Source organism: Acartia tonsa, chromosome 13 (assembly GCF_053477335.1).
Source record: "Acartia tonsa isolate MP-2025a chromosome 13, ASM5347733v1, whole genome shotgun sequence".
In the NCBI taxonomy this organism is placed as follows: Eukaryota; Metazoa; Arthropoda; class Copepoda; order Calanoida; family Acartiidae; genus Acartia; species Acartia tonsa.
In genome coordinates this window covers 8,671,540-8,698,309 of record NC_137272.1, presented here as the reverse complement: position 1 = coordinate 8,698,309, position 26,770 = coordinate 8,671,540, and the positions used below count along the sequence as shown (strand labels likewise).

Sequence of the window (26,770 nt, the reverse complement as noted above, 5' to 3'; positions counted from 1 at the left end):
CAGTCCTGACCTGGATAATACCTATATAAATTTCCTGCCTTCCCTGAAAAGCCGACGAACGCATATATAATCGAGCCCCACTGGTCGTGACTTTTGCAGAATTCTGCAGTTGCATGGAGTTTTATTATAACAACAATGTTGAACCCAGAAAATTTGTTAATTTGCTATAAAATAAATAATAATAAATAATAAAAAACAACATAACAAAAAAAACAAAAAACAAAAACAAAAAATAAAACATATCAATTAAGATCTCCTAGAGAGCTATAGCCAGAAGCTTAAAAAACTGTACACGTGCATACGTAATCGTCGGCTTTAGGGGTAAATAATGTTTATTAATGTTTATATGCAGGAAATTATATATCTGCACGACCAGTGGGGCTCGATCACTGTCACCATGGGTACTTAATTATAAAATATATGGGCGCTGCAATCAAAGAGAGGTTAACGTAAATGTTCTGAAAGAACAAATTGATGTTATCCTCTTAGGAAATACCCCCCCCCCCTAGAAAAACGGCCCCTGGCCTCTACCTAGCCGTATAACTTAACCTAGCCTAACCTAACCCAGCAATTTAGTTTGGGGGGGGGGGGGGGATGGGGAGTTAAATAATACAAACAAAATTTTCTAAGAGGATAACGCCACAAATTACAATTAAAATTCGCTTTCAGCATGGATATCCGGAGGCTGGATGAAATCGCCGGCGGCGAGCTCGGCTTCTCCTAGCTTCTCCTTTCTCTTCCCTGAAAGGAAAGAACATTGAATTAAAAATGAGAAAACTAAAGCGTTTTTTAATGAAGAAACTCAAAGAATTCTGAAACATTTTTTGGTTAAAAACAATTTTTTCCCCTGCTAAAAAAGACAACTAGCCATGAACAAGAGCATGTGATTTGAAGCAACTTCCATCATTGATCCACTTATTTCTTTTTTCCCCCTCCCCTCCCCCCCCCCCGGAGCAGAATATACACCCCTGCAATAATTTCGTAGTTTTTACCTTGTTACTCTGGGTTTTATTTAGAAAAAAGGGCTGACGTTGGTGAGGAAAGGTGCACAGTCGGCTTCATGGTCAATGACACGTCTCTCGGTATCATCCAGGCGGGGTCTCTCGTTCTCGTAGAGATTCTCGGGCATAGGTTCAATCTTCTTTAAGTGTGTCTCTACCCAACCGTGATGGTATAAGAGTTTTACTATTTCAACAGCGTCATCAATGCCACATGATTCTTCTTGAACTCGAATATTTAGCTTGGAGAAGAGTCTCAACATCCTAACCATGAGGGCGTCCCATCTGTCATGCAGCTCGTGGTATTGGTATGGATCCATCCTAATTTGAGGAATGATTATTTTGTTTGTCTTGTTTATTTTTGGGAGGGGTGTGATTAATGTTTTTTAACTTTCCGGTATTTTATTTGTCCTTAAACAAGGGGGGGGGGGGGAGAAGGCCTGGAGCTCCGGAACCTGGAGGCCTATCCAAAAAATATTAAAACTTGGGAAAATTCATCATATAAGAATGATTTTATCCCTAATAACCTATACTCTCAGTCCAAAGATAAAGCCTATACTCCCTGTTTACGCAAATGTGTCAAAACTTCCCCCCCCCCCCCTATTTATTTAGAACAAATTTTGTAGCAGGAGAAAAAAAATAAATCTTATACAGCTAATATACACCCATACCTGTTATTATGATGTACGCGTACCCAGGTGATTAACTTGAATAGCCTGTTATTCAGAACTATCTGAAAAGGTAGAATATTTAAGAAATAAAAAATTACAAAATAAAAATAGCTCGTATTCATTCGAATCCGGTGGATAGGAACAGGTGTTCTCATTCATACGCCAAAAAACTAGGTAACTAGCATATCGTATTATATGCATGGTTTTCTACGAATATAAAAATCTAAAAGCATAAGATTAAAAACAGTTATTTTTAGCCAGTGCCTCCGGCACCTCTGGGCCAAAAAAGTAGTTTCATTCTTATAATTGTACTCCTATATTTGCGACAATCCGTTTATACTACGGTGCAAGACATATATTTATTAATTTTACATTTAAAAAAGTCCTGTATATTACGTAAGCTAAAAAGAGTCCCAAAAATGGGAGAAAAAACGAATACGAAGAATATTTAGAAAGAATTTTCAATAATTAATGATAAAATTTGAATTATAAAACAGAATGATACATATTAACGTCTTAATTCACTGTAATTTCACTAAAAATGATTACTAAAATACAAAAATGCACCGTAGTCATATAGTCCAGTTGAATTATTGCGCCGATGGAAAGTTACGGTTGCCAACATACAGATTGAATAGGTGGCAAAACACTTTGCAAGACAGTTATATTTTTAATCGTAAAATTGCAACGAATAATAACATTTCATGAATTATATAAGTTATGCAGTTTTAATTAATTAACCGGTAAAATATTAAAATGATATTATATACATAAGGTGTTTTTTAAAGTTTGGCAACTTTGTCCAGCACGTTGATTTTATCATCTGAAAACAGGGTTACGAAAGTTAAATAAATGTAAATTTTTTTTAATGTGAATGTAATATATTTTTGGCAATGACTTAAATGAAATATCATCGATAAAATATAAAAAAATATATTGCAATGGATATAAAAGAAATATTTTTCAATATAAAGTTGTATACCTGTACAGAGCATGTGCATGAATGCCGCTATACCGATTGAAAACTATTGTAAACAATGAGTGTTATAGTTCAAGTCTCTTAGAGAAAATACGTGTTATATCCAAGTATGATTGACAGGAGATGGTCCATGTCACAAGATTTATATGAATGTCAGTTAAGAACTCCTAGAGAGCTATATATTCAGAAGTTTAAAAAAGTACCTTGCTATACTGGCATGATACTTGATGTTATGTCTACCAGTCTTGGCTGTTAGTGTTGATATATGGACCCTGCAATCAAAGAGATGATAGTCAGATGTTTAAAAAAGTACGTGTCCACCTTCAGTCTTGGCTGTTAGTATATGGACCCTGCAATCAAAGAGTGGTTTGCGTAAAAGTAAGTGTTTAAATAATTTTAATATAAAAACATTAATAATATAGGACCTTGAGCGTACGGTTTTAGGCTGCCTTCGATTAACGGTTTAAGTTTTACTAGCGGCTATGCCCCTTAGAAGCCTCTAGGGGCACTTAAAGTAGGAAGAGAAAAGTCGAGGCCTCATCCTATTTTTAATTTGAGTTTCAGCTATAGATTAAAATAAATAAAAAGCTTCGTTGTAAAAGAGAACAATATTAATATATATAATAGGATAATTGTTTTAAGCCTTTTTTAAACCTTTTTGATTTGATCTAAGAAACACTTTTTTTTTATCCTATTCTTAATATTAAATAATCCGGGTTTAATATATATGAATGTAAGAAATATTAATAAATTATATTTAAATTGAATATTGTTTTTCAGGTTCAGCAACACTGATTCATCAGAAATAACTATTTGGGCGCTGCAATTAAAGAAGGGCTCACTTAGTAGTAAGTTTTAAATAATGTAATAAAAAAATCAATATAATTTAGGACCTTACGCATGGTTTTAAGCTACTTCGATAAACTGTTTGTTTTATAATTTTTTAAACCTTTTTGATATATGATATAAGAACGACTTTTTATCCTATTCTTAATATTTAAAGTATTCTACTATTAATATATATAAATAATAATAGAAATATTAACAAATTATATTTCAATTAATATTGTTTTTCAGACTTAACCAGGAATCAGATTCGTGAGAAAATATATGGGCGCTGCAATTAGTGAATGGTTTACATAGAAGTAAGTGTTAAAATAATTTTAATAAGAACATGGATATTTTAGGCCATGTTATTAAGACTATCCTTTAACGAAACCTTTTTAATTCAACCTTGCTACGAAGCCTTGTGTGATACCGGTAGAGTGTTTGAGTTCTTAGGGAACCACACTAATTACATAATATTATCTTGAGTTAGACAGGTTTTATAAGCTGTAAACAGACTAATACAATTAGCTATATGTCATTATCTTTAAATTATTTATTATAATTTATATAATAGCACCTTTGAAATAAGCTCATATTATATCCAACCTATATTCGCCCTTTAAGGTTTATGATTGTTTTAAGCGTAACGAAGTTTTATACCCTTAATAGAAAGATATTATAAGATGTGTTTTATGTAAAATAATATTAAAAATATATATAAATTATATTTCAATTAATATTCTTTTTCAGGTTTAGCTTCGCACACAGCTGGGTGTATTCTCTGATTATAAGCTGACCGCAATTCGACCGTGGAACATTTCTTAAGCACCAACATGAAGCTGTTGCCATCAGAAATTCATCCGTTAAAAGTAAGTGTTTAATTATTTGTAATAAAAGATAGTTGGAATAATCCTACACGCAACTACGGCAACACCTCGGCCCCAAAAGGTAGTTTCCATGTATACAAGCATAACAAATATGAAGTTAATATACACAGACACACATCGAACTACCTTTATGAAACTGTATACTAAATTATATTAACAATTAAGCTATTATTAAATTTATTAGATAGATATTAAACTGGTTAGACAAAAGTTAATACATAAAAATAATGTACTAGATAGGTAGCTATTTAAAATTAGATTTTACTACTTTATATTATTGAAACAGTACATTCAGGATATTATTAAAATCTAAACAGCATTACATTCATCCTCGTGCATGTTTACTTCGTGAAGAACAGCTGCCAGTTCGGCAGCCTGGGCAGCGGCGGGCAGCAGAGGGGAAGGACGGCAGCGATTAAGATGTGTAGTAATCCATCCATGTTGATATAACCTCTTACAAACCTCCCTCTGGATCTCGACATTGTCAGTTCTGGCTCTAATCTCTAGACTCTCTCTTAGTACTAACATACGACTATTTAATTCATACCATAACTCCAAATTCCCGTTATAAGACATTCTTAGTTTCTCTCAGTCTGGTTATGTATTGATAACTGAATTAAACTTTCTCTAATAAGCAGGCACATACACAAGCTGTATCTACTTTCTCCATGAAATTTTCCCAAAACCGTTAACTTTCCTTTTTGTAAGGCCTTTTTGATTTGTTAATCCTTTAATTGCTTAATTTAAAAATGAATATTCTTTTTCAGGATTTTGGAGTTGAACCAGTTTTGAAGTACGTGGAGCTTTGCAGTTCCATGGAGAACAACGAGAGTTCCATCTCAACATGTAACAGTCACAGATTATACAAAAAATTTCATTATATTTATTATAACGACAATGTTGAACCGAGAAAATATGTTAAAATATGTTAGTCAGTTAAAATTAACAAATAATTTACAGAACGATACTAATAAGTTTTATTATGACGATCAATGTTGAACAGAGAATATTCTGTTAGTCAGTTAAAATTAACTTAAATAAAGCGTATTGATATACAATCAGTGTTTATTATGACGACAATGTTGACACCTAACATTCCACAGCTAAAATTCTAAAAAATATTGACTTTAACATATAAAGCGTATTGATTACAATCCGCCCAATCGGTGTTTATTAATTAAGTTCTACTCGAGAGCTCCAAACATTCCACAAGCTAAAATTCTAAAAAATGTTATTTACAGAAACGATACTAGTAAGTTTTGTAGTTTCAGTATTGACCTGGATAATATCTATATAACCTGTTATGTTATAATATGAAATAAATTCTAAATAAAATCATTATCATCATTATATTTTATTTGCGATTTTTATCATTAAGTAGAAGGATGTTTGTTTGGAAAAATCTGGACTTAGCCTAAAAATTTACCTAAAAATATTGACAAGAATTTAATTAACAAGTAAGAATGGAAAAACCTACCTTAAATACTGGAGATCTTGAGGCAAGTATAAACTTGTGCACTTTTAATTTGGATGTACTAGTTTCTATCAAACAATCATGGTAAACTCTGGATCCTCAAAACAATTCTCCAGGTCACCAGAGAGACAGGATACTGCACTTTCAGGTCCAGGTTTTATAACTTCCAGCCAAATAGTCAGAGTACCTCCAGGTAGGAGACTTGCCTGATTGTTCTTCAGTACATTAATCTCCATAAAAGCAGCATTACAATTTACCTCTCCAGGTGGCACTGTTATCAATCGACATTTAGGCATCAGTAGTAGACTGTTGTTATCTTGGATGCCAATCTTTTGTAGTTTCAGTATTGACCTGGATAATATCTATATGACCTGTTATGTTATAATATGAAATAAATTCTAAATAAAATCATTATCATCATATTTTATTAATTTCATATTCGATATAACGAAAGCAAATAGTGCTGAGTAAAAGGATGCTTTGTTTGGAAAGTATTAGGTCTGAATATTTCCTCATTATATTTTATTTGCGATGTTTATCATTAAGTAGAAGGATGTTTGTTTGGAAAAATCTGGACTTAGCCAAAAAATTTACCTTGTCAATTTTTACCAAAAAGTTGGTCAAATTTTACCAAGTTTTTTTTTTTGGCAAAGTCCAAAAATTTGGACTTAGCCTAAAAATTTACCTTGTCAATTTTTACCAAAAAGTTGGTCAAATTTTACCAAGTTTTTTTTTTTGGCAAAGTCCAAAAATTTGGACTTAGCCTAAAAATTTACCTTGTCAATTTTTACCAAAAAGTTGGTCAAATTTTACCAAGTTTTTTTTTTTGGCAAAGTCCAAAAATTTGGACTTAGCCTAAAAATTTACCTTGTCAATTTTTACCAAAAAGTTGGTCAAATTTTACCAAGTTTTTTTTTTTGGCAAAGTCCAAAAATTTGGACTTAGCCTAAAAATTTACCTTGTCAATTTTTACCAAAAAGTTGGTCAAATTTTACCAAGTTCATTTTTTTTGGCAAAGTCCAAAAATCTGGACTTAGCCTAAAAAAATACCTTGTCAAATTTTACCAACTTTTTGGTAAAAATTGACCAAATTGTGTTTTTTTGTCTAAGTCCGAAAATTCGGACTTAACCTGAAAAATAGAGTTGTAAAATTGACCACATTTTTGGTAAAACTTCCAAAAGTGGTAAAATTGAAAAAAAAAAAAAAAATTTAAATTTAGGCTTCATTGTATAAAAGTCATTATTTTAAAGTACTACAACTGATTATGAAGAGCTGTTTTTTATTTAAAACACAAAAAACGGGTTTTTTTGTTTCGTCAAATTTTACAAAAAAAATGGTAAAATTTGACTAATTTTTTGGCTAAAATTTTTGCTGGTAAAATTTACCACGAAACTGGTATATTATACCAGGTTGACCAGCTTTACCACTTTTCTGGTAAAACGAGTTTTTTTTCTGGTATTTCGTAGAACCTGGGTACTTTGCAAGTCAAGTTATAAAACAATGGATGATTGATTAATGCACTCACACCCCCAAATTATGATAAACAAAATTATCTCTACTGAAGACCAAAATAAAGAAATGCCACACTTTATGGATAATACCTAATTGTCCTAGTATTACCCATACAAGGTTTAAACATGATAATTTTACAGACATCTTGTATACATAAAAAATTTACACTTTTAAAATTATGTATAAAATTTAGCCTAAACCTTTTAAATTCCTTTAATATTGAATTTGATGCATAAATTTTATAAAATTAGGTTCCAGCGCTTAAATTCAATTTGTTGTAAAATTTTAACTTTTTAAAATTTAGAATATTGTGATAAAATAAAAACTCTCTTATACTTTATTGATGTTATTATATCGACATAAACTATGATTGTGCTAGAATCGTTCTGTTGATCTCAAACCCTGCACAAAGATTCATGTAAAAAATCTGAAACAATCATGGAAGCGAAGCAACACTATGCAAGTAATCGTCCATACGTCCGTTCATACTTTAATTTATCCGTCCGTAAATCCCTAATGCTGAATAAAAAATGACATAAAAAAAGCTATCACACTGCTAGTATGAAAAACCTAACAAGATTTAATAGAAGTTTTAAGCCAGCGAATGAGAGAGTGTGATTATAAAACTTTGGGTACTATTTATTAATTAATTTCAGTTCAATCCCTCCCTCCCTCCAAAACCTAGTCTGTTTGGGGCTTGGTTTAGAAAAAATGTTTTCTTCAGTTGAAATATTACTTCCTGTTTAGTAATGTTTATTTCTAGATTTTCCAAGGATCTAAGAAGATAATACAATGGCCGATAATTTTATGTACCTCTACAATGATGATACACAAAACTACCCCTTCTGTACCTTGGTTGAAACGTTTGGACACTCAATTGAATGTACCAACCAATCAAAAGTCCTCAAAGTTGTTGAGACAACGAATAAGAAAACTTTATAATATAATTTTGGGTATTATTGTAATAAACAGGCGAATATCCCCTCCCTCGCTGGAACTTGCAATAAAATCAATAAAATCAGGGATCTTAAGGGATAAGACCATAGATGATAAAATGATGCACACCCCTTTAAGTTTTTAATATTCCTAGGGAGTAATAAAAAATTTAACTGTAAATTACACTGGTGCTTAAAATTTTATTACAACCACTATCTTATTTGTTGGTCCAAAAACTTTGGATTCTTTAAATCTTGATCGGTTGATTACAAACTCATGATTTTAATCTACAGAAGGGATAATTTTGTTTATTAAAGTTGGATAAACACATCTCGTTAACGTCCTATCCCCTAAGATCCCTATATTATTTTCTGCCGTAGATTAAAATAGTTGGTAGATTAACAGTTTAATACAAGTACCCAAAGTTTATCCGCCTAATTGCTTTGATAACTTTGGGGACCAATAACATTTACAGTCCAATACACAGGGATCTTGGACAAAGTAGCTTCGGACAAAGTAGCTTCAGGACAAAGTAGCTTCCGGACAAAGTAGCTTCAGGACATTTACTTAAGAAAAGTAGCTTCTTAAGAAAAATTATTCTCCAATAGTAATAAAGGTCATGGCCGCAGCGCTCGGCCCCCTGGACTGCCTAGCCGCGGGCGCTCGGCCCCCTAGCCTATAACCTAACCTAACCTAATCTATGTTAGCCTCAGGACATTTATTTAAGCAAAATATCCTCAACTGTTAATATATAGATGGTTTGGAATTTCGTGGATTTTACAAAAAGTGGTTGGTAGATTTTTACAATTTTTAATATTGTTTTTACAATTTTTGAAATGATGTTTTTACAAATTTTAGGTTAGGTTATAGGCTAGGGGGCCGAGCGCCCGCGGCTAGGCAGGCCAGGGGGCCGAGTGCTGCAGTCATGACCTTTATTAACTGTGGAGGCTACTTTGCCCGAAGCTACTTTGTCCGAAGCTACTTTGTCCGGAAGCTACTTTGTCCGGAAGCTACTTTGTCCGGAAGCTACTTTGTCCTAAAGCTACTATGTCCGAAGCTACTTTGTCCAAGATCCATACACAGTACCCTCTCTCCCTGACTATTTTAAATTTACAACAAATATTTACGTCATGTTTTCATAAAAACTTTAAATTAAATATTTTTACTTTCAAAATACAAGTTGTTTACTTGGGATCGTAATGGATTAGACTATGAACAATAATTTATACTTGATCTCTAATTATGAGAAACAGTATTACCCCTTAAGTTTGAACTTTACTTATTTGGAACTGACCAACCAAAATTTAAGAAGTAGCCAATGTTTTTGAGCTAAGGAATAAGATAACGTGGCTAAAAAACTTTGGGGACTAGCATAATTTACAGCTCAATGTCACCTGCATCCTGAATCATTTTTAAATCAATAAATCAGCTATGTGGAATATAAAAATCATGCTTCCATAATAATTGCTTAGCTACTTTATTTTTGTTGTTTCATAAGGCCACCGCATATGTTTATGTTGGGTATAGCAGCCACTTTATTTCTATACATAAAATTATTCTACTCAAAATTCAGCCAAAATATTTTTTTTCTAGTGTGGCTTCAAACATATACTAATCCGCTGGATTAGAACCGGGTTCTCAGTCAAACCGAAAAATATTTTAGATCGCATTTCAGACAGTTTTTTTGCAAATAATAAAATAAAATTTATAAAATAATACCAGTTTTGATTGCCCAGGCATTTAGCCTCTCAGAACTGGAATTAAACTTATCACTAGTTTTCATTTTACTGTCTGCGGAAAGCTGTCCTATTACGACGAGAAGAAAAGTTTTGTATTTAACAGAATAAATGTAATGATTTAATTTGAAAATATGATATTTTTTTCTTAATAGAATTTTCTAATAAAATTGAATTTAATATATATTATTACCTGGATCTTACAACAGATTTTCATATTCTCTACTAAAGTGAAACATGCAGCGGGCTAAAATAACGATTCCCCACTTCCACTCCCTTCGCCCTATTCCCTGCCCTCCTACAGGATGAACGAACTGACCAATAAACGAGTGTTATGTTAGCAAGCTAAATTTACGATAATTTTTCTCCTGTCCTAGGTTTTTGGACACATGAAACTTTCTGTAGAAATTGAGATTTAACGAGGGAACCGAGAAAGGATCGAATCAAAGCGAAATGTGGTAAAAGGCTGCAATTTATTATACTGAAAAACATATTATATAACTACAAGGGGGGATATATCTTCTCTAGATATTGCGAAATTAAATGACATTTTAGGTTTTGATATTTACAATTTTTAAACTGGCGAAAAAAGATTTTGATATTTTGAAGGAAAAAAAAGCTTCAGATACCCGATACTAATGGATATGTGATTGGTTGATAGTGTGAGAGGTACACAGAAAATATGCAACTTTTAGCTGGCTAATATCTCGATACCCCCCACCTTCACCTCATTTATCCCATCCCCTCCACTCCTACTTGTGAAACAAACTGATTAATAAATGAAGACCATTGCAAAGACCCAAATTGACGACAAAATTACCTCTGTCATAATATCCACGTATTCTAAATCCATTCAGATACTTCTGGTGCCAGGAATACCTGCCATCGGCCTTTCTGAGGTTATCATCAATGTGTTTTGAGCAAAGATGGCAAATTTTTTTTTATTTGTGCCATTCTGTTCCCTTTACACATTTAAAACCTTATCGGAGGGGGGGGGGGGGTCCAAATGACCCAATCCCCCCGGAAAATGGCAAATTTTACAAATTATAAAGTCTATAATTTCTGCATTTTTTTGGGAAAACATCCATCTTTACACATTTAAAACCTTATTGGGGGGGGGGGGGGGGGCGAATGACCAAATCCCCCCGGAAAATGGCAAATTTTACAAATGATAAATTCTATAATTTCTGCATTTTTTTTTGAAAACACCCAACTATCTTAAATTTTTAACAGTTTATACCTACTATTAATCGTCCATCGGAATGCCTAACTTTTGTGCTTCGCAACGCTACTAGTTGTCATCCTTGTTTTGTTACTTCCCCTAATGCTAACTGTCTACAGGCATATATTTATTTATTTGCTTTGTACCAAAATATGAGTAATAGTCTTGTTTATCTTATTACAGCTAAAAATAGCCCAGCAAAAAAATCCTCCAACGTTTGAGATGGGACATTTAGACACCAACTTCTTTGGGCTAATATGTTGTGCTTTTATGTATGTTGTTTTATTTCATCTTAATAAAACTTAAAAGAATAATTTATTTTAATTTAAAACGAAAGGATGATTAAAGGTCCCCCAGGGGCTTAAATACAACGTTCACCCCCCCCCCCCCCCTCCTTACCTTCAAAAATAACCCTGAAATAGGGGTACTGAAACTTTTTAATAAGCGCTTCGTGCCGTGGGTTTCGGCCATTGGTTCTTTTTTGTCATTTTACCTTCAAAACAGTATCCCCCCCCCAAAAAAAAAAAAAAATTGCTAGGGGTAATTATATAAACTTTTAACCCTTACCCCTCTCAAAAATTCGTGAACGTCTTTGAAAGGGTGGTTATTAGTGATTGCCGTGTATTTAAAGGGATTGTATTAACTTAACCCCTGTATATATACAGAGAGAGGGGGCAATGGACTGTTTATTACACAAGTCCTCAAAGTTTTATAATAGCGTTTTCTAATCCGTTGGCTTAACAACTTTGGGGACTTAAGTGAGTTTTGATTGGTTTTGATTCTTTAAGTTAAGTGTTCAATCGTTTCAACAACTAATTTTAATCTATAGAAGGGTTGATTCAGAATTCACATTTGGGATGTATATCAATTTATCGTCCATTGTGCTATACCTTTAGATCCCTGAATTTAACCCCAGTGTATATTTATCTGCATTCATTTGTTTACACATTCCTCTATTTATATACAAATATGGTTACAAAGAATCATAACAAAGGATTACCTAAAAAAGGATATTTTTTCCATTATATGAAAGCTGTCTATAATACTATAATGCGACAAATAACTATTTCTTTTGATATGGCCGTAGATTATATTTTTTCGATAATAAGGCCATAAGAAAATGTTTTTAAACTATTTTAAATAAAAAATAACGGGTATAGTCTCTTTCGTGGCAACACGCACCTTAAGGGGCGATTCTTTGTATTTTTAACAGTAGCTTTTCTCCTATTTCTAGCCCTGTGGGGGGCTCTAACCCTGTGGGACCAACTGCCTAAACCTGTGGGGCAATATTCTAACCCAATCTAACTTAACCTAACCTAAAATAACCTATAAAAAGCTATTATTTTTTTTTTTACATTGGCGTTGCCTCGAAATTTAATAACTATTTTACACGGGTAACACCAACCAAAAATTTAAGGGAGGGGGGGGGGGGGGGTCACCATCAGCCTACCCCCCACCTCAAGAGCCCCCAGAGCCCTCTGGGAGCATAACTGCTAGTTTTTAATAATGTAAATAAGTTCCTTGTTTATTGGCTGACATCCCATAATTGAAATTCCTGAAATAAAAAAGAAATAGATTATTAAAATAATTGGACAAGTTTCCATCATTTAGAATTCTGTGACTCCACTCTTTATATTTAAAATGAAATTTTTTTGAGTGTGGTTTATACCCACCCCCTAAAAATAGTTTAAAAGACATCACAGTATCAGTAGGTGTAGCATATAATTCAATCAGACAGAAGGTAATCTCATTGTTTGACAGTCAAATATAGCATACGTAATTAATGACAGTTTGAATTTAAAATAGCATTTGATTTTTATTAAACATGTTTCTTGGTACTGACAGTCAGGAATAAGGTAAAGCCAACAAGCGATATAAATCTAAAATAATCTTTGGAGGGCAGATAAAGAAGTCGTCAATTCTATTGTTGCATCCAACGACAGCTGAAAATTACATATAGGTATTGTGATCTTTTGTCTTTTAATTTATTTGAAGTTATAAGCTGATTGTAAGTGCCTAGCATTGCCATAAACTTGGGATAGCCTATGTTGAATATAACAAAACCTACACTAGATCACCAACAATAAACTATCAAACATCAACCTTTTTATAACTTATCCGTTTAAATTACTCGACTGTCCAGGTTTATCTCGAAATTGGCTGAAATAATTTTGCTTCTGAAATCATTTTAAACATGTAAAAGTTTATTTGATTTTTTGCACTTCTTTTTTTGCTATTTTGGAAGTTACACAATAAAATGAATGCACAAGTTATAAAATTGGGAATATTTTCTATTTCAGGTTAAATAGGTTACATTTGCACAAATATACTCAATCAGTACTTTTCCTCAAAGTGTCTATTGAGCGCTAACCCCTCCCCCACCTAGTTTTGAAAATAATGAAATAAGGAATTTTTCTCTATGCCTAAATAATTTAATTAAAATATTTCAAAACAAGGAGGGTGGGAGATGGGTTTTTGGCGCAACAAGGCTCTTTCATGGAAAACCCCTCTAAATCTTTCACACTGATTCAACAAAAACTATATAACACATGGAAAAAGTCAATAGTAAAGAAGTGTAACCTTAAAATGCTTATATCTAAATACATTTCTCTTACATATTCGTTTGTGTCGTTAGTTTGTACGATCAGAACACAACAAGGTTTCCATTTGTTTTAAGATGATTTCTGGCTTGGGGCAAAAAAGAGTGAGCTTTTAACAATAAAGTGGGTAAAAGTTTAAGTTAGGAGGGGAGGGGAGTTAGGACTGTTGGTACCCAAACTTTTAAATTAAATTGTGATTAGTTGCTTCAAAATAATTGTATAGTGTCCAAACTTTTCAACCAATAAATGTTTCTAGAGTAGGAGTTAATCTGTTTATTATCATTGGAGATGTACATCAATCTATCGTTCATTGTACTATCTCCTGTGAAATTTGAAAACTGTACTTAATTATTTAATGAACATTTAAAAAAGCTTTTTATAGTGGCTATAAAATGCCGTGATACTGGCCTACCATTTGTACATTAAAATGTATAATGGCCTTCAATTGGTAATTTAGTAAGTGCATTGGCCTATCATTGGTCATTTTTAATGTACAAAATTTTTCTTTATTTGCAATTGTTTGTTCTATTACACCATTTAATATTGAGAATACTTGGACCTTAAGATGTAATCTGTATGTTAGATTTAAGATTACTTTTTTGACAGTCTAATCTTCATATCATTCTTGGGAAGCAGACAGAAATGGAAAAATTTTCAAACAAAATTGAAAATAAATTTTCATTTAGGTCAGGTTAGGTTAGGTTATATATTGTGTAATTGGTAGCCCTGCGGGGGTTGGGTATAAGAAAAACAAACCCATCTCCCTTATATATAAAATAGAGGGGGGCCATGGGGGGGGGGGTTTCAGGAACTTAGGAAATCATCAAAATGTTAGGCGATGGCTTAAATATAGGCGGTTAAAGCTTGTATATTGTAAAAAGATTCCTATAACGATGTGGAGCAAGTTAGCAACTACAAAGTAATAGTGAAATGGTCAGAAATAAAAACATTTTCATAATTTTTACATAGCGATTCCTGGGACAAAAAGGAAAGCTTTTCAAGCTTAAAAAACATATAACTATTATGTAAGTTAAATGAGTATATATAAATATTTTTTTCCCAGTTCTTTTTTCTCTGAAGAAAGCGAATTTTCATTTCAGATATAATATGAGACCATATTATTTGGATTTCACTAGACATACAAGGATATAGCACTTCAAGATGAATAATGTCTTAGGATAGTTGTTAACCCCTAACGAACCTAGAGAAAGCTTTATTGTAAAGAAGAACCATATTGGTTCATCGGTTATCAAGATCTTTCTCTTCATACACAGAGCTAAACATCTTGTTACTTTTCCATAAAAATTAATATTAATAACATAACTTAATTAAAGTTCATATTTAACTGGAGGTAAACTAATTATTCTTCAGTTGCACTATCCCTAACTTTCATGGAATTTTAGATTTTCACATTTACAATTATTTAACAGACTTATATTATTTAAAAGTAAAGGTATTTATTTATACATCTATTTTTAATTTTTATCCAATATTTTTAGAATCTATGATTTTCTCAAAATATTCGATTTTCGATTTCAAACTTTGCATGATGATTCCAATAACAATTAGGTACGATTTAGGAAGCGTAGCAACTCTATAAACATTACCAGGAAGTCCGTACGTCAATTAAAAAATACTGATTTTTTCCTTTTTTGACAAAACATTCTGTATGTTATAATTGTCCTATTTAACTTTGGAATACTGATTCCTAATACCAAAAGGTACAATGTTGTAAGCTAAGCATCTCTATAATTAATTTCTAAAAATGTAAGTATGCCCATAAACAGTATCCCAAATTTCAACAACTTTACTTACAATTTTGTTTCAACTTCTATATATTTATATTCTAATTAATCAGTTCTGACACTACAAGTGTTTGTTTGTTCTACCGTTTCATAGCTTTGCTTTTATGGATGTTAGCATCCTTGTTAACTATCTGTACGAGAGGGGTCTCTTCTCAGGTGTTCTTGTCGTGCTCGTGTGAAATTCCCTAGGTACCAAAAACCTTATGTCGGAGCAACAAAGACGACAAACTCCGGAGGTCGTCACTATCGAATGAATGAACATTTCAATACTAAACCAAGAAATAAAGTAAAATCTTTCCTGTTAAAAATTGTATTCCAGGCAGCTTTGAGAATGCTAAAGTTTTTCTTAGACACAGAGACAGACAATAAGACATCCTTTTACTTAAATAAGTAAATATTGTTCGCTACAAATGGACATCATTGTTGTTGGTAATCCTATTATATGAAACAGCAAGGTTTTTTGTTTAAGATAGCTAATGAACCAATTTGGTTCTCAATTTTAGGTGAGCTTCGCCTAGATCCTGTGATGGTTTTAGGCTATTTTATTTTCAGATTTAAGTCTTAGGACGGTTTAAAGCTGTTTTTTTCAGCCTTACTCTGCCCCTTCAAGTACAGAGCCTCCTAGATGCTAGAGACGCAACCGCTATTATAATAATATAAATTAATTACCCATTGGGATCAAAAGAGTTGAGCGTAGACAATCCACCAAAGCCTAAAAATAAAAGTTTTTTTTTAGTTGCAGATCTATAGATTTTTGTCTCTGTCCGTCAGTCTGTAATGCTATGGGTTAAATGGAATTTACTCAGCTGCTTATTAACATAAACTGTTGATTTATTTTGGTGAGGATACCCCTTTTTAAATATCAACCAGTATAAAACTTACTTGGTCCGAAAATTTGTCGGTTAGAATAAAAACATTAGAGTGAGAAAGGGTTTAATAATTGTATCTCTCCATCACAATGTCCTTGGGCTGACTCTCAATTGGGTCTTTGTGAATCAACCAATGGTGTCGGGGATATTAACACAGCCAAGTAGCAAGAAACAATTCGCTAGCAGACGAAAATTAAATAAGGGAGGGCGGAAGTTATGTGTATATACATCTATACAATAGATCTGTTGGTTATACTACAAAAAATAAATGAAGTTTTTTTTTTATTTTATATCACTCTCTTATAGCCTTCTTGCTCTTTCTTTTTATTCCTTCTATTTTTATGACCAGTGAACTTATGCTCTGCCCGTTTGTCCGTTGATTTTGTGCTTTGCTATTTAGTTATGTTTTCATCCTTGTTTAAAAATGTTAAAGGTACCTGGTGAAAAACAAGTCCTTGATTCCATCTGAAAAAATAATTTATTTGAAAAGTAATTTAAGATCAAAACAAGAAGTTTTTTTTGAACACTAAAATAAATTTAGAAATATTTTTTTGTTTTTTTCTCCATATTTTGCTTTACTTTTTTACTTTATACCTAAGAATTAGTTCTAACCCAGCGAAAATTTATCAGAACCAGTTCTATTCCAGCAGAAGTTGCTAAGAACCAGTTCTAATCCAGCGCAAATGGATCAGAACCAGTTCTAATCCAACAGAAATTGCTAAGAACCAGTTCTAATCCAGCGCAAATGGCTCAGAACATGTTCTAATCCATCGGAAATGGATCAGAACCAGTTTTAATACTGCGGTAATAACTAAGAATCAGTTTTGATTCAGCAAAAATTACTAAGAACCAGTACTAATCCAGCAAAAATGGCTCAGAACCAGTTCTAATCTAGAGGAAATAACTCAGAACCAGTTCTAATCCATCAGATATTGGTAAGAACTAGTTCTAATTCAGCGAAAATGTATCAGAACTAGTTATAATCCAGCAAAAATGTCTCAGAACCAGTTCTAATCCAGCGGAAATGGCTCAAAACCAGTTCTAATCTAGCGAAAATGGATCAGAACCAGTTCTAATTCAGCAGAAATTGCTAAGAACCAGTTCTAATCAAGCCGAAATGGCTCATAACCAGTTCTAATAAAGCGAAAATGAATTTTTACCTTCTGAGCCTTGACTTGAGGATAATTGTGAGCATGAGGACAGTGTTGGCGAAGATCCCGAGGCTGGCAAGGAAAAACAGGATCATAGTTTCGGATTCCGCGTCTATTCGCGTCAGCGTTTATTACAATGCTTATTATATTCCTTACATTAATGTAACAGGATGTCTGACTGTCTCTTCTTCTTTACAGGGAAGGTTTGAAATTCTCAAGGAGGATGGTTCCTTCACACTCCAAAGAAAAATCGTCCATGGAAAAAAATTATTTTTAAAACTAAAATTAAATGTAGATGGTTCATTCTCCCCCCCCCCCCCCCCACCCCCGCCTCCCCTTTAAAAGAAATATAACACTCCAGTTATCAAAGTCCAAACATTTTCGATAAGCTATCGAGGGGGGTGGTGACAACGGACTGTTAATTACACTTGTACCCAAAGTTTTATAACCATTTTACCTGGCTCAAAAACCTTGGGTATTTGTATGGAGTTTTTTACTGGTTGATTCCGGACAAGTTGTGTCCAACTAATAATTTTAATCTACAGGTGTGATAATTTTGTTTATCATAATTAGGGGTCAACATCAGGGATTTAAAGGGATAAGACAATGACTAATAAATTTATGTACATACCCAATGATGAACACAAAATTATCCCTTCTGTATAAGATTACAATTAGTGATTGACACTCAACTTAATTAACCGCCCAATCAAAATTCAAAGTTGTTAAGCCAACGATTAGAAAACGTTATATAATTTTTTTGGGACAAGTTTAATAAATAGGCCCCATGTCCCCTCCCTCCAATGGTGATTATTCAGAATATCATCCATCGTCTTATCCCTAAAGATCCCTGTAAATGCTATATATAATTGCAATATTCCTGTTCTGCATGTGAAATGTCTTGTGAAGTTACTTGTTGTGTTTTCCAGTTCATTCACAATTCCTAAATAAATAGATATATTACCCCAGAATGGTCTGTCAGACACTTTAATGCGTCCAACCCATATAAGATAAGATACACACACACCGACAAATATTTTGGGTACCTTTATGAAATAAGACCCCAAGGACATAGAAAGACGAGAAAGCATTGATTTTTTAAAAATTAGTGGAAGATCTGAACACTAAATGCCTTTTTTTCAAAAATGAATTTATTATGCTAGATTGACTGTCAGACAGTATATTGCACTAAACTTATAAAATATTTTATCAGGTGAATATATTTGTTTGTATTTAGTCAAATATGATTTATTCCAATAATACTAGCGAGGAATTTTTTGACGGTTTCCCGAAAGCTATTTTCCTTTATATATCAAATTGAAAAAAAAGTATATTAAAAAACATCTTTATAGAGGAAATTGAAGGAGGCACTCCGATATCGCCTTTTTTAAAGGTAAATAACGGTGTCACGGCACTGAAACAATCTTTTCATAATTTTTATTTTTACACTGGTAAAAATAAGCTGAATTCCACAACAAAGAGTTAAGAACTAATGTAAGATAGATTAAAAGATACTTTTTTGTAGAGAAAAAAGAAAAGGCATAAAAATAGATAATGTATCTTTAGCTATGTAAGTAATTGCAAATATTTCCCTCGATCTACATAAAAATTCAGAGTTTGGTAGCCACGAAGAAGTCTCAAACTTCAACATGTTTGGGTGCTTTGAAAATTCATTAAATATAGATTGCCATGTAGCTGGACAAAGTGTATCAAAAAATCAGCCATGTGACGTCATAAAAATGAATGGTTATCCATCTATTATTAAGAGTTTTCTTTTCCACTTCTCTTTTCATCTCCCTCATTTTCATGACGTCACATTGCTGATCTTTTAGTTACTTTGTCCAGCTACAAGTGCCATATTTAGTTAAGGTTCGTGATTTATACAGACTGCTGACGCTCGGCTGCCGATCCCTGGAAAAATCTTTTGATATGCTTAGTATCATACAACAATCTGATAATGTAGGGAAACAAATGATAAGAATGTAATATATTGTAATGGATATATGAAATACATGGAGATTGTCAGAGATTCTCGCATACCCTGATAAAATATTTCTCCCAGCTGGCTATTAAATAAAGTCCCCATCCCCTCCCCTGATCATGGATGAACATATTGACCAATATCTGAAGACTATATGAGCAACATAAATTGACTAAAATTTCCCTGTCTCAATATCCACGTATTCTATATCCATATTAGAAATATAGGAGTCAGATGAATACTCAATACATTACATAGTAAATTCAAGTAAAAGAAGAAGGTATATTTAGTTAAAACATCTGGCAAAATCCTAAAAAATTACTTAGGCTAACCAAGTAGTTAGGATACCCTTTGCACCTATGTTAGTGAAAGTCTGGGGAAACCCTAACAATAAGGCTAGCCTATACAAAAATTATAGGATTTGGACCATTATCTTTTCTGCCTAAAGCTGCCCTCTGATATCTCTATTAGATGTAAATATACACGATTAAGATAACAAAAAAGTATGCGTTTATCTGTAATTGTTAATGGTTTATAAAAACACTAGCGGATTCGCCTTTAGCATCTAGGGGCTTCACCCTAAGACTCGTATGAAAGTCCAACCCCCTCCCCTTATTGTTGTTTTGGACAGACAGACGGACAGACATCAAGCTACTTTAAATTATAGATAAAAAAACTTCTTTTAACTTGGATTTTCTTTAGATGTCAAAGTATTGCTATATCTTACAAATAAACTTTCACTGGGGATTTTATTCTGTAATTTTTGAAGAAAAGCATTTCTAAATTTATGGTTGTTCCGTTCGACCGTTCGACTGGATAGATCTTAACGAAAAAGTAGTGACTCTATGACCGTATGTCAATTTAAACTTAATATGATTTTTTTAATATAGATTCCTATGACCATTAGGTATAATGTTATAAGCAAAGTATCTCTATAATTAAGGCTTAAAATGCAAATATGTCCTTTATAAGCCCCCTGTATTTAAATAATAATGAATATTAAATTCATTGCTCTCTACATTTGTTAATGTTCGTTTGTCCCACCGTCTGGATTGTCAAGCTTTGCTTTTATGGATGTTGGCATCCTTGTTTTCAAGTTTTACAATCAACATGTATATTTGTTGAGGCTAGAGGTTGCCAGCAAAATCAAAATTATTGCAGATTTATTTCTTCAGACATTTTCTATATTTATGATATTATTATTATCAGAGAGAGAGAGAGAGAGAGAGAGTGGACAATGGGCTGTTTATTACACTAGTCCTCAAAGTTTTATAATAGTGTTTTCTTATTCATTAGCTTCACAACTTTGGGGACCTTAGTGAATTTTGATTGATTGGATCATTAAGTTGTGTGTCCAAACGTTTCAAACATTCATTGCAATCACAAGAAGGGGTAATTTTTGTATCATCATTGGGTATGTGCAAAAATTTATCAGCCATTGTCTTATCCCTTTAGATTCCTAATTATTATACTTTAAGAAGAGAAGAAATAAGTAGATTTATTAACCCATTAGTGACGAACCGGCTTTTAACGCCCGGTTCCAGAAAATGCCAAAATAAACCGGTTTTCAGTTTCTTGATTGCATCATGCTCGCTTGAGCCTACCCTTTACTGCGCTGTTTTTCAATTCCCCCCAGAGAGAAGCGTTTCTATCTATTAGGTCGGCCACAATCTTTCATCGAAAATGGGTGAACCAAAAAAAACAAGGTGATTTAAAATATCCCTCCTAACTTTTTTGTTTATGAAATAAAGTTAGTGATTTTTTTCGTGAAATTTAAAGTTTATTGGCAACTACATTCATTTGTGAATTCGTTTTATTCAAATTATTATTTTTTATATGATTTTTTTATCGTTTTTTTACGTTCTATATAGGCCCGGTTCGGCGTGAGTAAAAATACCCGAAAGTTTTATTGCCCGGTTCGGCACTAATGGGTTAACTTTTCAACCATTAGATATATTAGATATTTTTTATCATTTATTATTCTCTTCAAATGTAAAAATTTCTTTATTTCCCAATGATAAATATCATTGATAAATAGATAAATAAAAGGATCAATAGATAGATAGATAGACTGATATATAGGGATAAGACAATGGCCGATAAATTTATGTAGATTCCCAATGATAATCAACAATTGTTAGATAGATAAATAAAAGGATGGATGGACAGATAGATAGATATATCTTGGTTTAGACTTTATTACATAAATATTTTTAAGGTGTGGGGAGGGGGGGCGGGATATGTTTTTTTCTCTCTCAAAAAAACAATACTATTTTATATTTTGATTATCTTGTCATAGCCCTACAGGATGGGGGCATAACACACGAAAATTCAATTATTATTACTTGTAAATATGATGGTTTTAGGCCATTTCCATCATCTTGTCATCGCCTTCAGGATGGGGGCGTAACTAACCAGTATTCTATGTAAATTTGATGGTTTCAGGCCATTTTGCTTATCTTGACATTTCCCCACAGGATGGGGGCGTAACTAACCAGTATTCTATGCAAATTTGATGGTTTTAGGCCATTTTTGTTATCTTGATATTACTGTATTATTCTATTCTTTTGTTTGTGATATTTTTTAAATACTTTAGGCCAAAGATATGTAATAAGTCTTTTCTAGTCTTTCCTTTATCAATAAAAATTATATTTTTTTATATATTTGTCAATTACTGATACTACTAGAATAGTTGCTACTCTATAATTCACTTTGGACGTTCAAAAATTACATTATCAATATCCCTCCCATTATTATCAATACAAATATTAGCAAAAGTTTTAAAACTTCTTCGAAATGGGCTTTTTTAACCGAAAACGGCGGCACCTATAGCCAAAATCTTAAATGTGATATAAATTGTTTTGTATGTTAGTTGTAGCTCTATCAATTACATGAGGTTGTGTAGTTTTCAATTACGGATCGTATCAAAGTTCTAAAAAGTGTTCATCTCACTTTGGGCGTTCAGAAATTACATTTTTAACTTTTCGCGCCAAAAAACCGGGTATTTAGGTCGCAAACGGGCTTTAATGCCGGGGGAAAGCACCAAAAAGGGCCAAAAACGGTTATTAATGCCGAAAGGTTTTTTTACTCGCGCCGAACCGGGTTTTATTGCAACTTTCCTGTGCACGCCACTAGAGCAAAACAAAAAAATACGAATTCCGTTTTGACCATTACAAAGCTTCCCTGAGATTTTCAGCTCGATCGGTCCATAAAAGTGGCACTCGGCACTAATGGGTTAATCTAGATAGTCAATCAGACTTAATCCGTCCAACTTAAAAACGGAATTTCTAGCAGACAAAGATTTTGCTTATATTTAGTCTCAGCAATTTTTTTTATAAATTTTTATTTCTTTGATTAAATCATAAAAATACATTTTATTGCACAATTTTATTACTTAATACAGTCAAACTTTTCAAATCCGACCTTTCATCTTTTTCAAGATTTATTTTAGAAAAAATTTTTTGATATTGCAAATTTGAATGAATACTTTAAAATATCTTTGCACATAATAATGGCTAGTGTTGCTAAATGAAGTATATAAGAAACATATGTGTCCACAGGGTTTTGTCATGAAGGGTTAATCTTTGAGTGGGTGTCAATTTCAACGTTACAGGAGGTGTTGACACCCTCTTCTCCTTCTATGTTTGTAAAGTTCTAATTTACAACTTTTTATATGAATTAATTCATTTAGCTTAATCTTGATTTCATAGGATATGTATTTGCTAATTTTAAATCATCATAAAATGACCAATCAATCATTTGACTAAAAAATAGGAAGGGAGAGAAAATTGGAATTTAAATTACTTTGGTACATCCAACATTTATTCGGTGACTTAAAACATTTGGCACTCTCATTAAATTTTTAGTAATTCCAAACTTGCAGTGTCTTAAAATCAACCAACAATTTCATCTTACAGAAGGTAAAATTTTGTTCTACATCATTGGGGTAGTACAACAATCTATCGTTCATTGTCTTATCCGTTAAGATTCCTGCTCATAAAACAAGTACAGTTACTCACCAGGAAGTGGGGCTTTGTTTCTGTTTACAAGCACAGCTGTCATTTTATATAGTAATAAATATTTTCTGAAAAAAATTACAATAAAGTAAAAAAATCCTCAAAATCTTCAAAGGGGGAGTACACTGGACAACCCAAGGTTTTATAAACACCAAAACTTTGGGTACTTTTGTCATATTTTTTTTATGGTTGGTTCCAATTTACTAATGAAACAAGGATGACAACATCCATAAAAGCGAAGCACTGAAACTGTAGGACAAACGGACATTAACACTTATATATTGTCAGAACTGAATAATCAGAATATAAATGTATAAGAGTTGAAGCAAAATTGTAAGTGTAAATTTGTTGAAAAACTGCTTGATACAGGATAATGTTTATGGACATACTTACATTTTTAGGACTTGTGATTATAGAATTGCTTTGCTTAAAATAGACGTACGGACATTCTTGTAATAATTATAAAGTTGCTACGCTTTCTAAATCGTACCTAACTACTAAAGGAATCATTATGCAAAGTTTGAAATCGATAAGACAATTCTAACATGCCTAAATTATCTAAAAAAGATATCCGTTTGTGACGGACGGACGGACCGACCCTAATTATAGAAAAGCTTCGCTTTTAAAAACTTTTCAATCATTAATATTCAACTACAGATTCCAGAAGGAGTAATTGTGTATAACATCAAGAGGTATGTACATCAATTTATCGTCCACTGTCTTATCCCCGAGATTTTTCCCCATGTTTCTTGCTTGACTGCATCATTTAAACCTACTGAACCAGATTTTATGAAGGATAAAAAGGATGACAGCATCTATAAAAGCAAAGGCTAAAACTTAGACAGTCAGACAAACGAACGTTTTCAGGATTTAATCAGGATTCTGAACAAAAGTAAGACAATTATCCTTGGATAAGACAATGACCAGTAAATTGATTTACATCCTCAAAGAAATAAAACAAGATTACCCTTTTCCTTAGATTAAGATTAATGGTTGAAACGTTTGAACACTACTAATTTTGATTCATCAATAAAAGTACCCAAAGTTTTGTGTCAACGAATAAGAAAACGTTGAAATAAACTTTGAGGACCGAACAAGACCCTGTTGTACTATCCCTTATCTAATATAAACTAACCAACCTGACCTAAATCAATAAAAAAAAACACGAAACCAATTTCTTTTCTTCAATTTGGTGATTTCCTTGTAATATTTAAGGAATCATTTGCAAGGGTAATTCTACTTTGACTAAAATTAATGCAGCATTTTTGTAGTTTTAACTCCATTGGGAGGGGCCATTGGATTGTAAATTAGATTTCTTATTCGTTGGCTCAAAAAATATGGGTACTTTTATTGAATTTTAATTAGTTGGTTCCAAACTGTAGGGTCTCAAATTTTCAACCATTAATTTTAATATACAGCAGGTGTAATTTTGTTTTAGTAATTGTGCGGATGTAAATTAATTTATTGTCTATTATCTTATCCCTCATGCTCCTTGTGTTTTTCTATATAGTCTGTAATAAATCATACCAAACTTGCTTGCCTCAAAGAAAACTATGAAAATGATATCAAAATATCTTACATCTTATCTCAGGAAAATTATACATCTATAGAATATTGCATACATAAAATATAGATAGATAGATGGATATATCCTATCATATCCTATTATTTAAAGAAGTAAGATTTTTTTCGTCTGTAGCGAAGGATCTCGCTAACCGCTGAAAAGATATGGTTCTCCTTCATAGGGAAGCTTCATATGGTTCCAGGACAAACGCAGGAGTCCCAAACGCAGGAGTGGACAAACACAGGAGTGCTAAAATATTAATTCAATTAAGTATTTCATACAGATTAGGTTAGGTTAAAATATGAATGTACAAATAAGCCCCCCGAAGGGGTTAGGCATTAAAAAAACCTAAAAGAAGGTCTAAAATAGGTTAGGTTAGGTTAAGTGTCCACTCCTCCGTTTGTCATAGGATCCTTCATATTGATCCTGAGATGGTTTGAGCTATTTTATCTTTATAAGTAAGTCTAGGTATGGTTTAATTTTTATACCTTTTTATATCCCTTCGAAAAATTTGGGGATATCATTTTTATTTGGAGGTAGGAGATTCCCTCCCCCAAAATAGTGAAAAACCTTGAACCTATAAGAAGCTCAGTGGCGTGCGAACCGAAGGGGGCATTTGGGGCAATCGCCCCCCCCTAGCGACCAAAACGCCCCCCCCCTGCCCCCCCCTAGCCATCGCCCCCCCTGCCCCCCCCTAAATGTTGAAAAATGCCCCATTTTGCCCCCCCCTGGTCAACAAAAATGCCCCTTTTTGCCCCCTACCCTACAAAAAGTGGACTAGTGTAATAAATAGCCCAAAAACCCCTCCCTCCTTGCATATTTGAAGAAAAAAATTTGTGCTTCGCGCCCTTCCAAATGGTTTCTGCTTTTTAACATTGTATATTTTGTTTTTATTTCTATAAAAACATGTGTAGGTAAACAACAAATATTTAATCAAAAAGTTATTTTATATAAAAAAGAAACAAAGTTGATATTTATCTAAGCCTTTTTCTCAACACTGTATGTCTGTCTAAATGATTAACTAAACCCAGAACCACTTCATTATGCAATATACATTTTCCTGGATATTTTGTCTACGGTAGACCATAAGTGTACAGCTTTACAGTACATTGTTTCTATTTGTTAAAGCAACACGTATGATAAAAGAAAAAGATTCTGTTTAAAGTAAAATGCTCATATTTCAATCAAAATCTATATTTTTGTATTTTTTACCGATCTACTTCATTATGCAAATCAAAAGAAAATCAATGAGAAAACGTTTGTTTTGCCCTTTTCTCCACTTTTAAAAATAATTCTGATAAAATAACAATTTTTTAAGGGATTTATGCATTAATTATAATGAAAAACAGTTTAAGGTAGATTTTATTGATTTTTCTAAATAAGAAATAATTGAAAAAAAAGAAATTCTATCCCAATCACTTTAGAGGACAGCTGCTGACCCCCAGTCTTATGGATGAAGCTAAATACATGTTAAAAATAAAAATTAGCCTGAAAAGTATACAAAAATGTTTTTTGATGTGTTAAAAAATCCATTTCAAAA

The 26,770-nt window shown here is 32.6% G+C and overlaps 1 protein-coding gene across 1 annotated transcript; it reads right to left on the bottom strand.

Annotated features, from left to right (window-relative positions):
• Nucleotides 1–12,737: 12,737 nt before the first annotated feature.
• Nucleotides 12,738–23,730, bottom strand: LOC145304447 (uncharacterized). Its single transcript, XM_080146326.1, has 6 exons — nucleotides 23,670–23,730; nucleotides 18,552–18,612; nucleotides 17,679–17,783; nucleotides 16,956–16,983; nucleotides 16,319–16,361; nucleotides 12,738–12,799 (listed from the first exon to the last, which is right to left on the bottom strand). The coding sequence occupies exons 1-6, from the start codon at nucleotides 23,710–23,712 to the stop codon at nucleotides 12,738–12,740; spliced, it is 342 nt and encodes a 113-aa protein (XP_080002452.1). The 5' UTR covers nucleotides 23,713–23,730.
• Nucleotides 23,731–26,770: the final 3,040 nt, after the last annotated feature.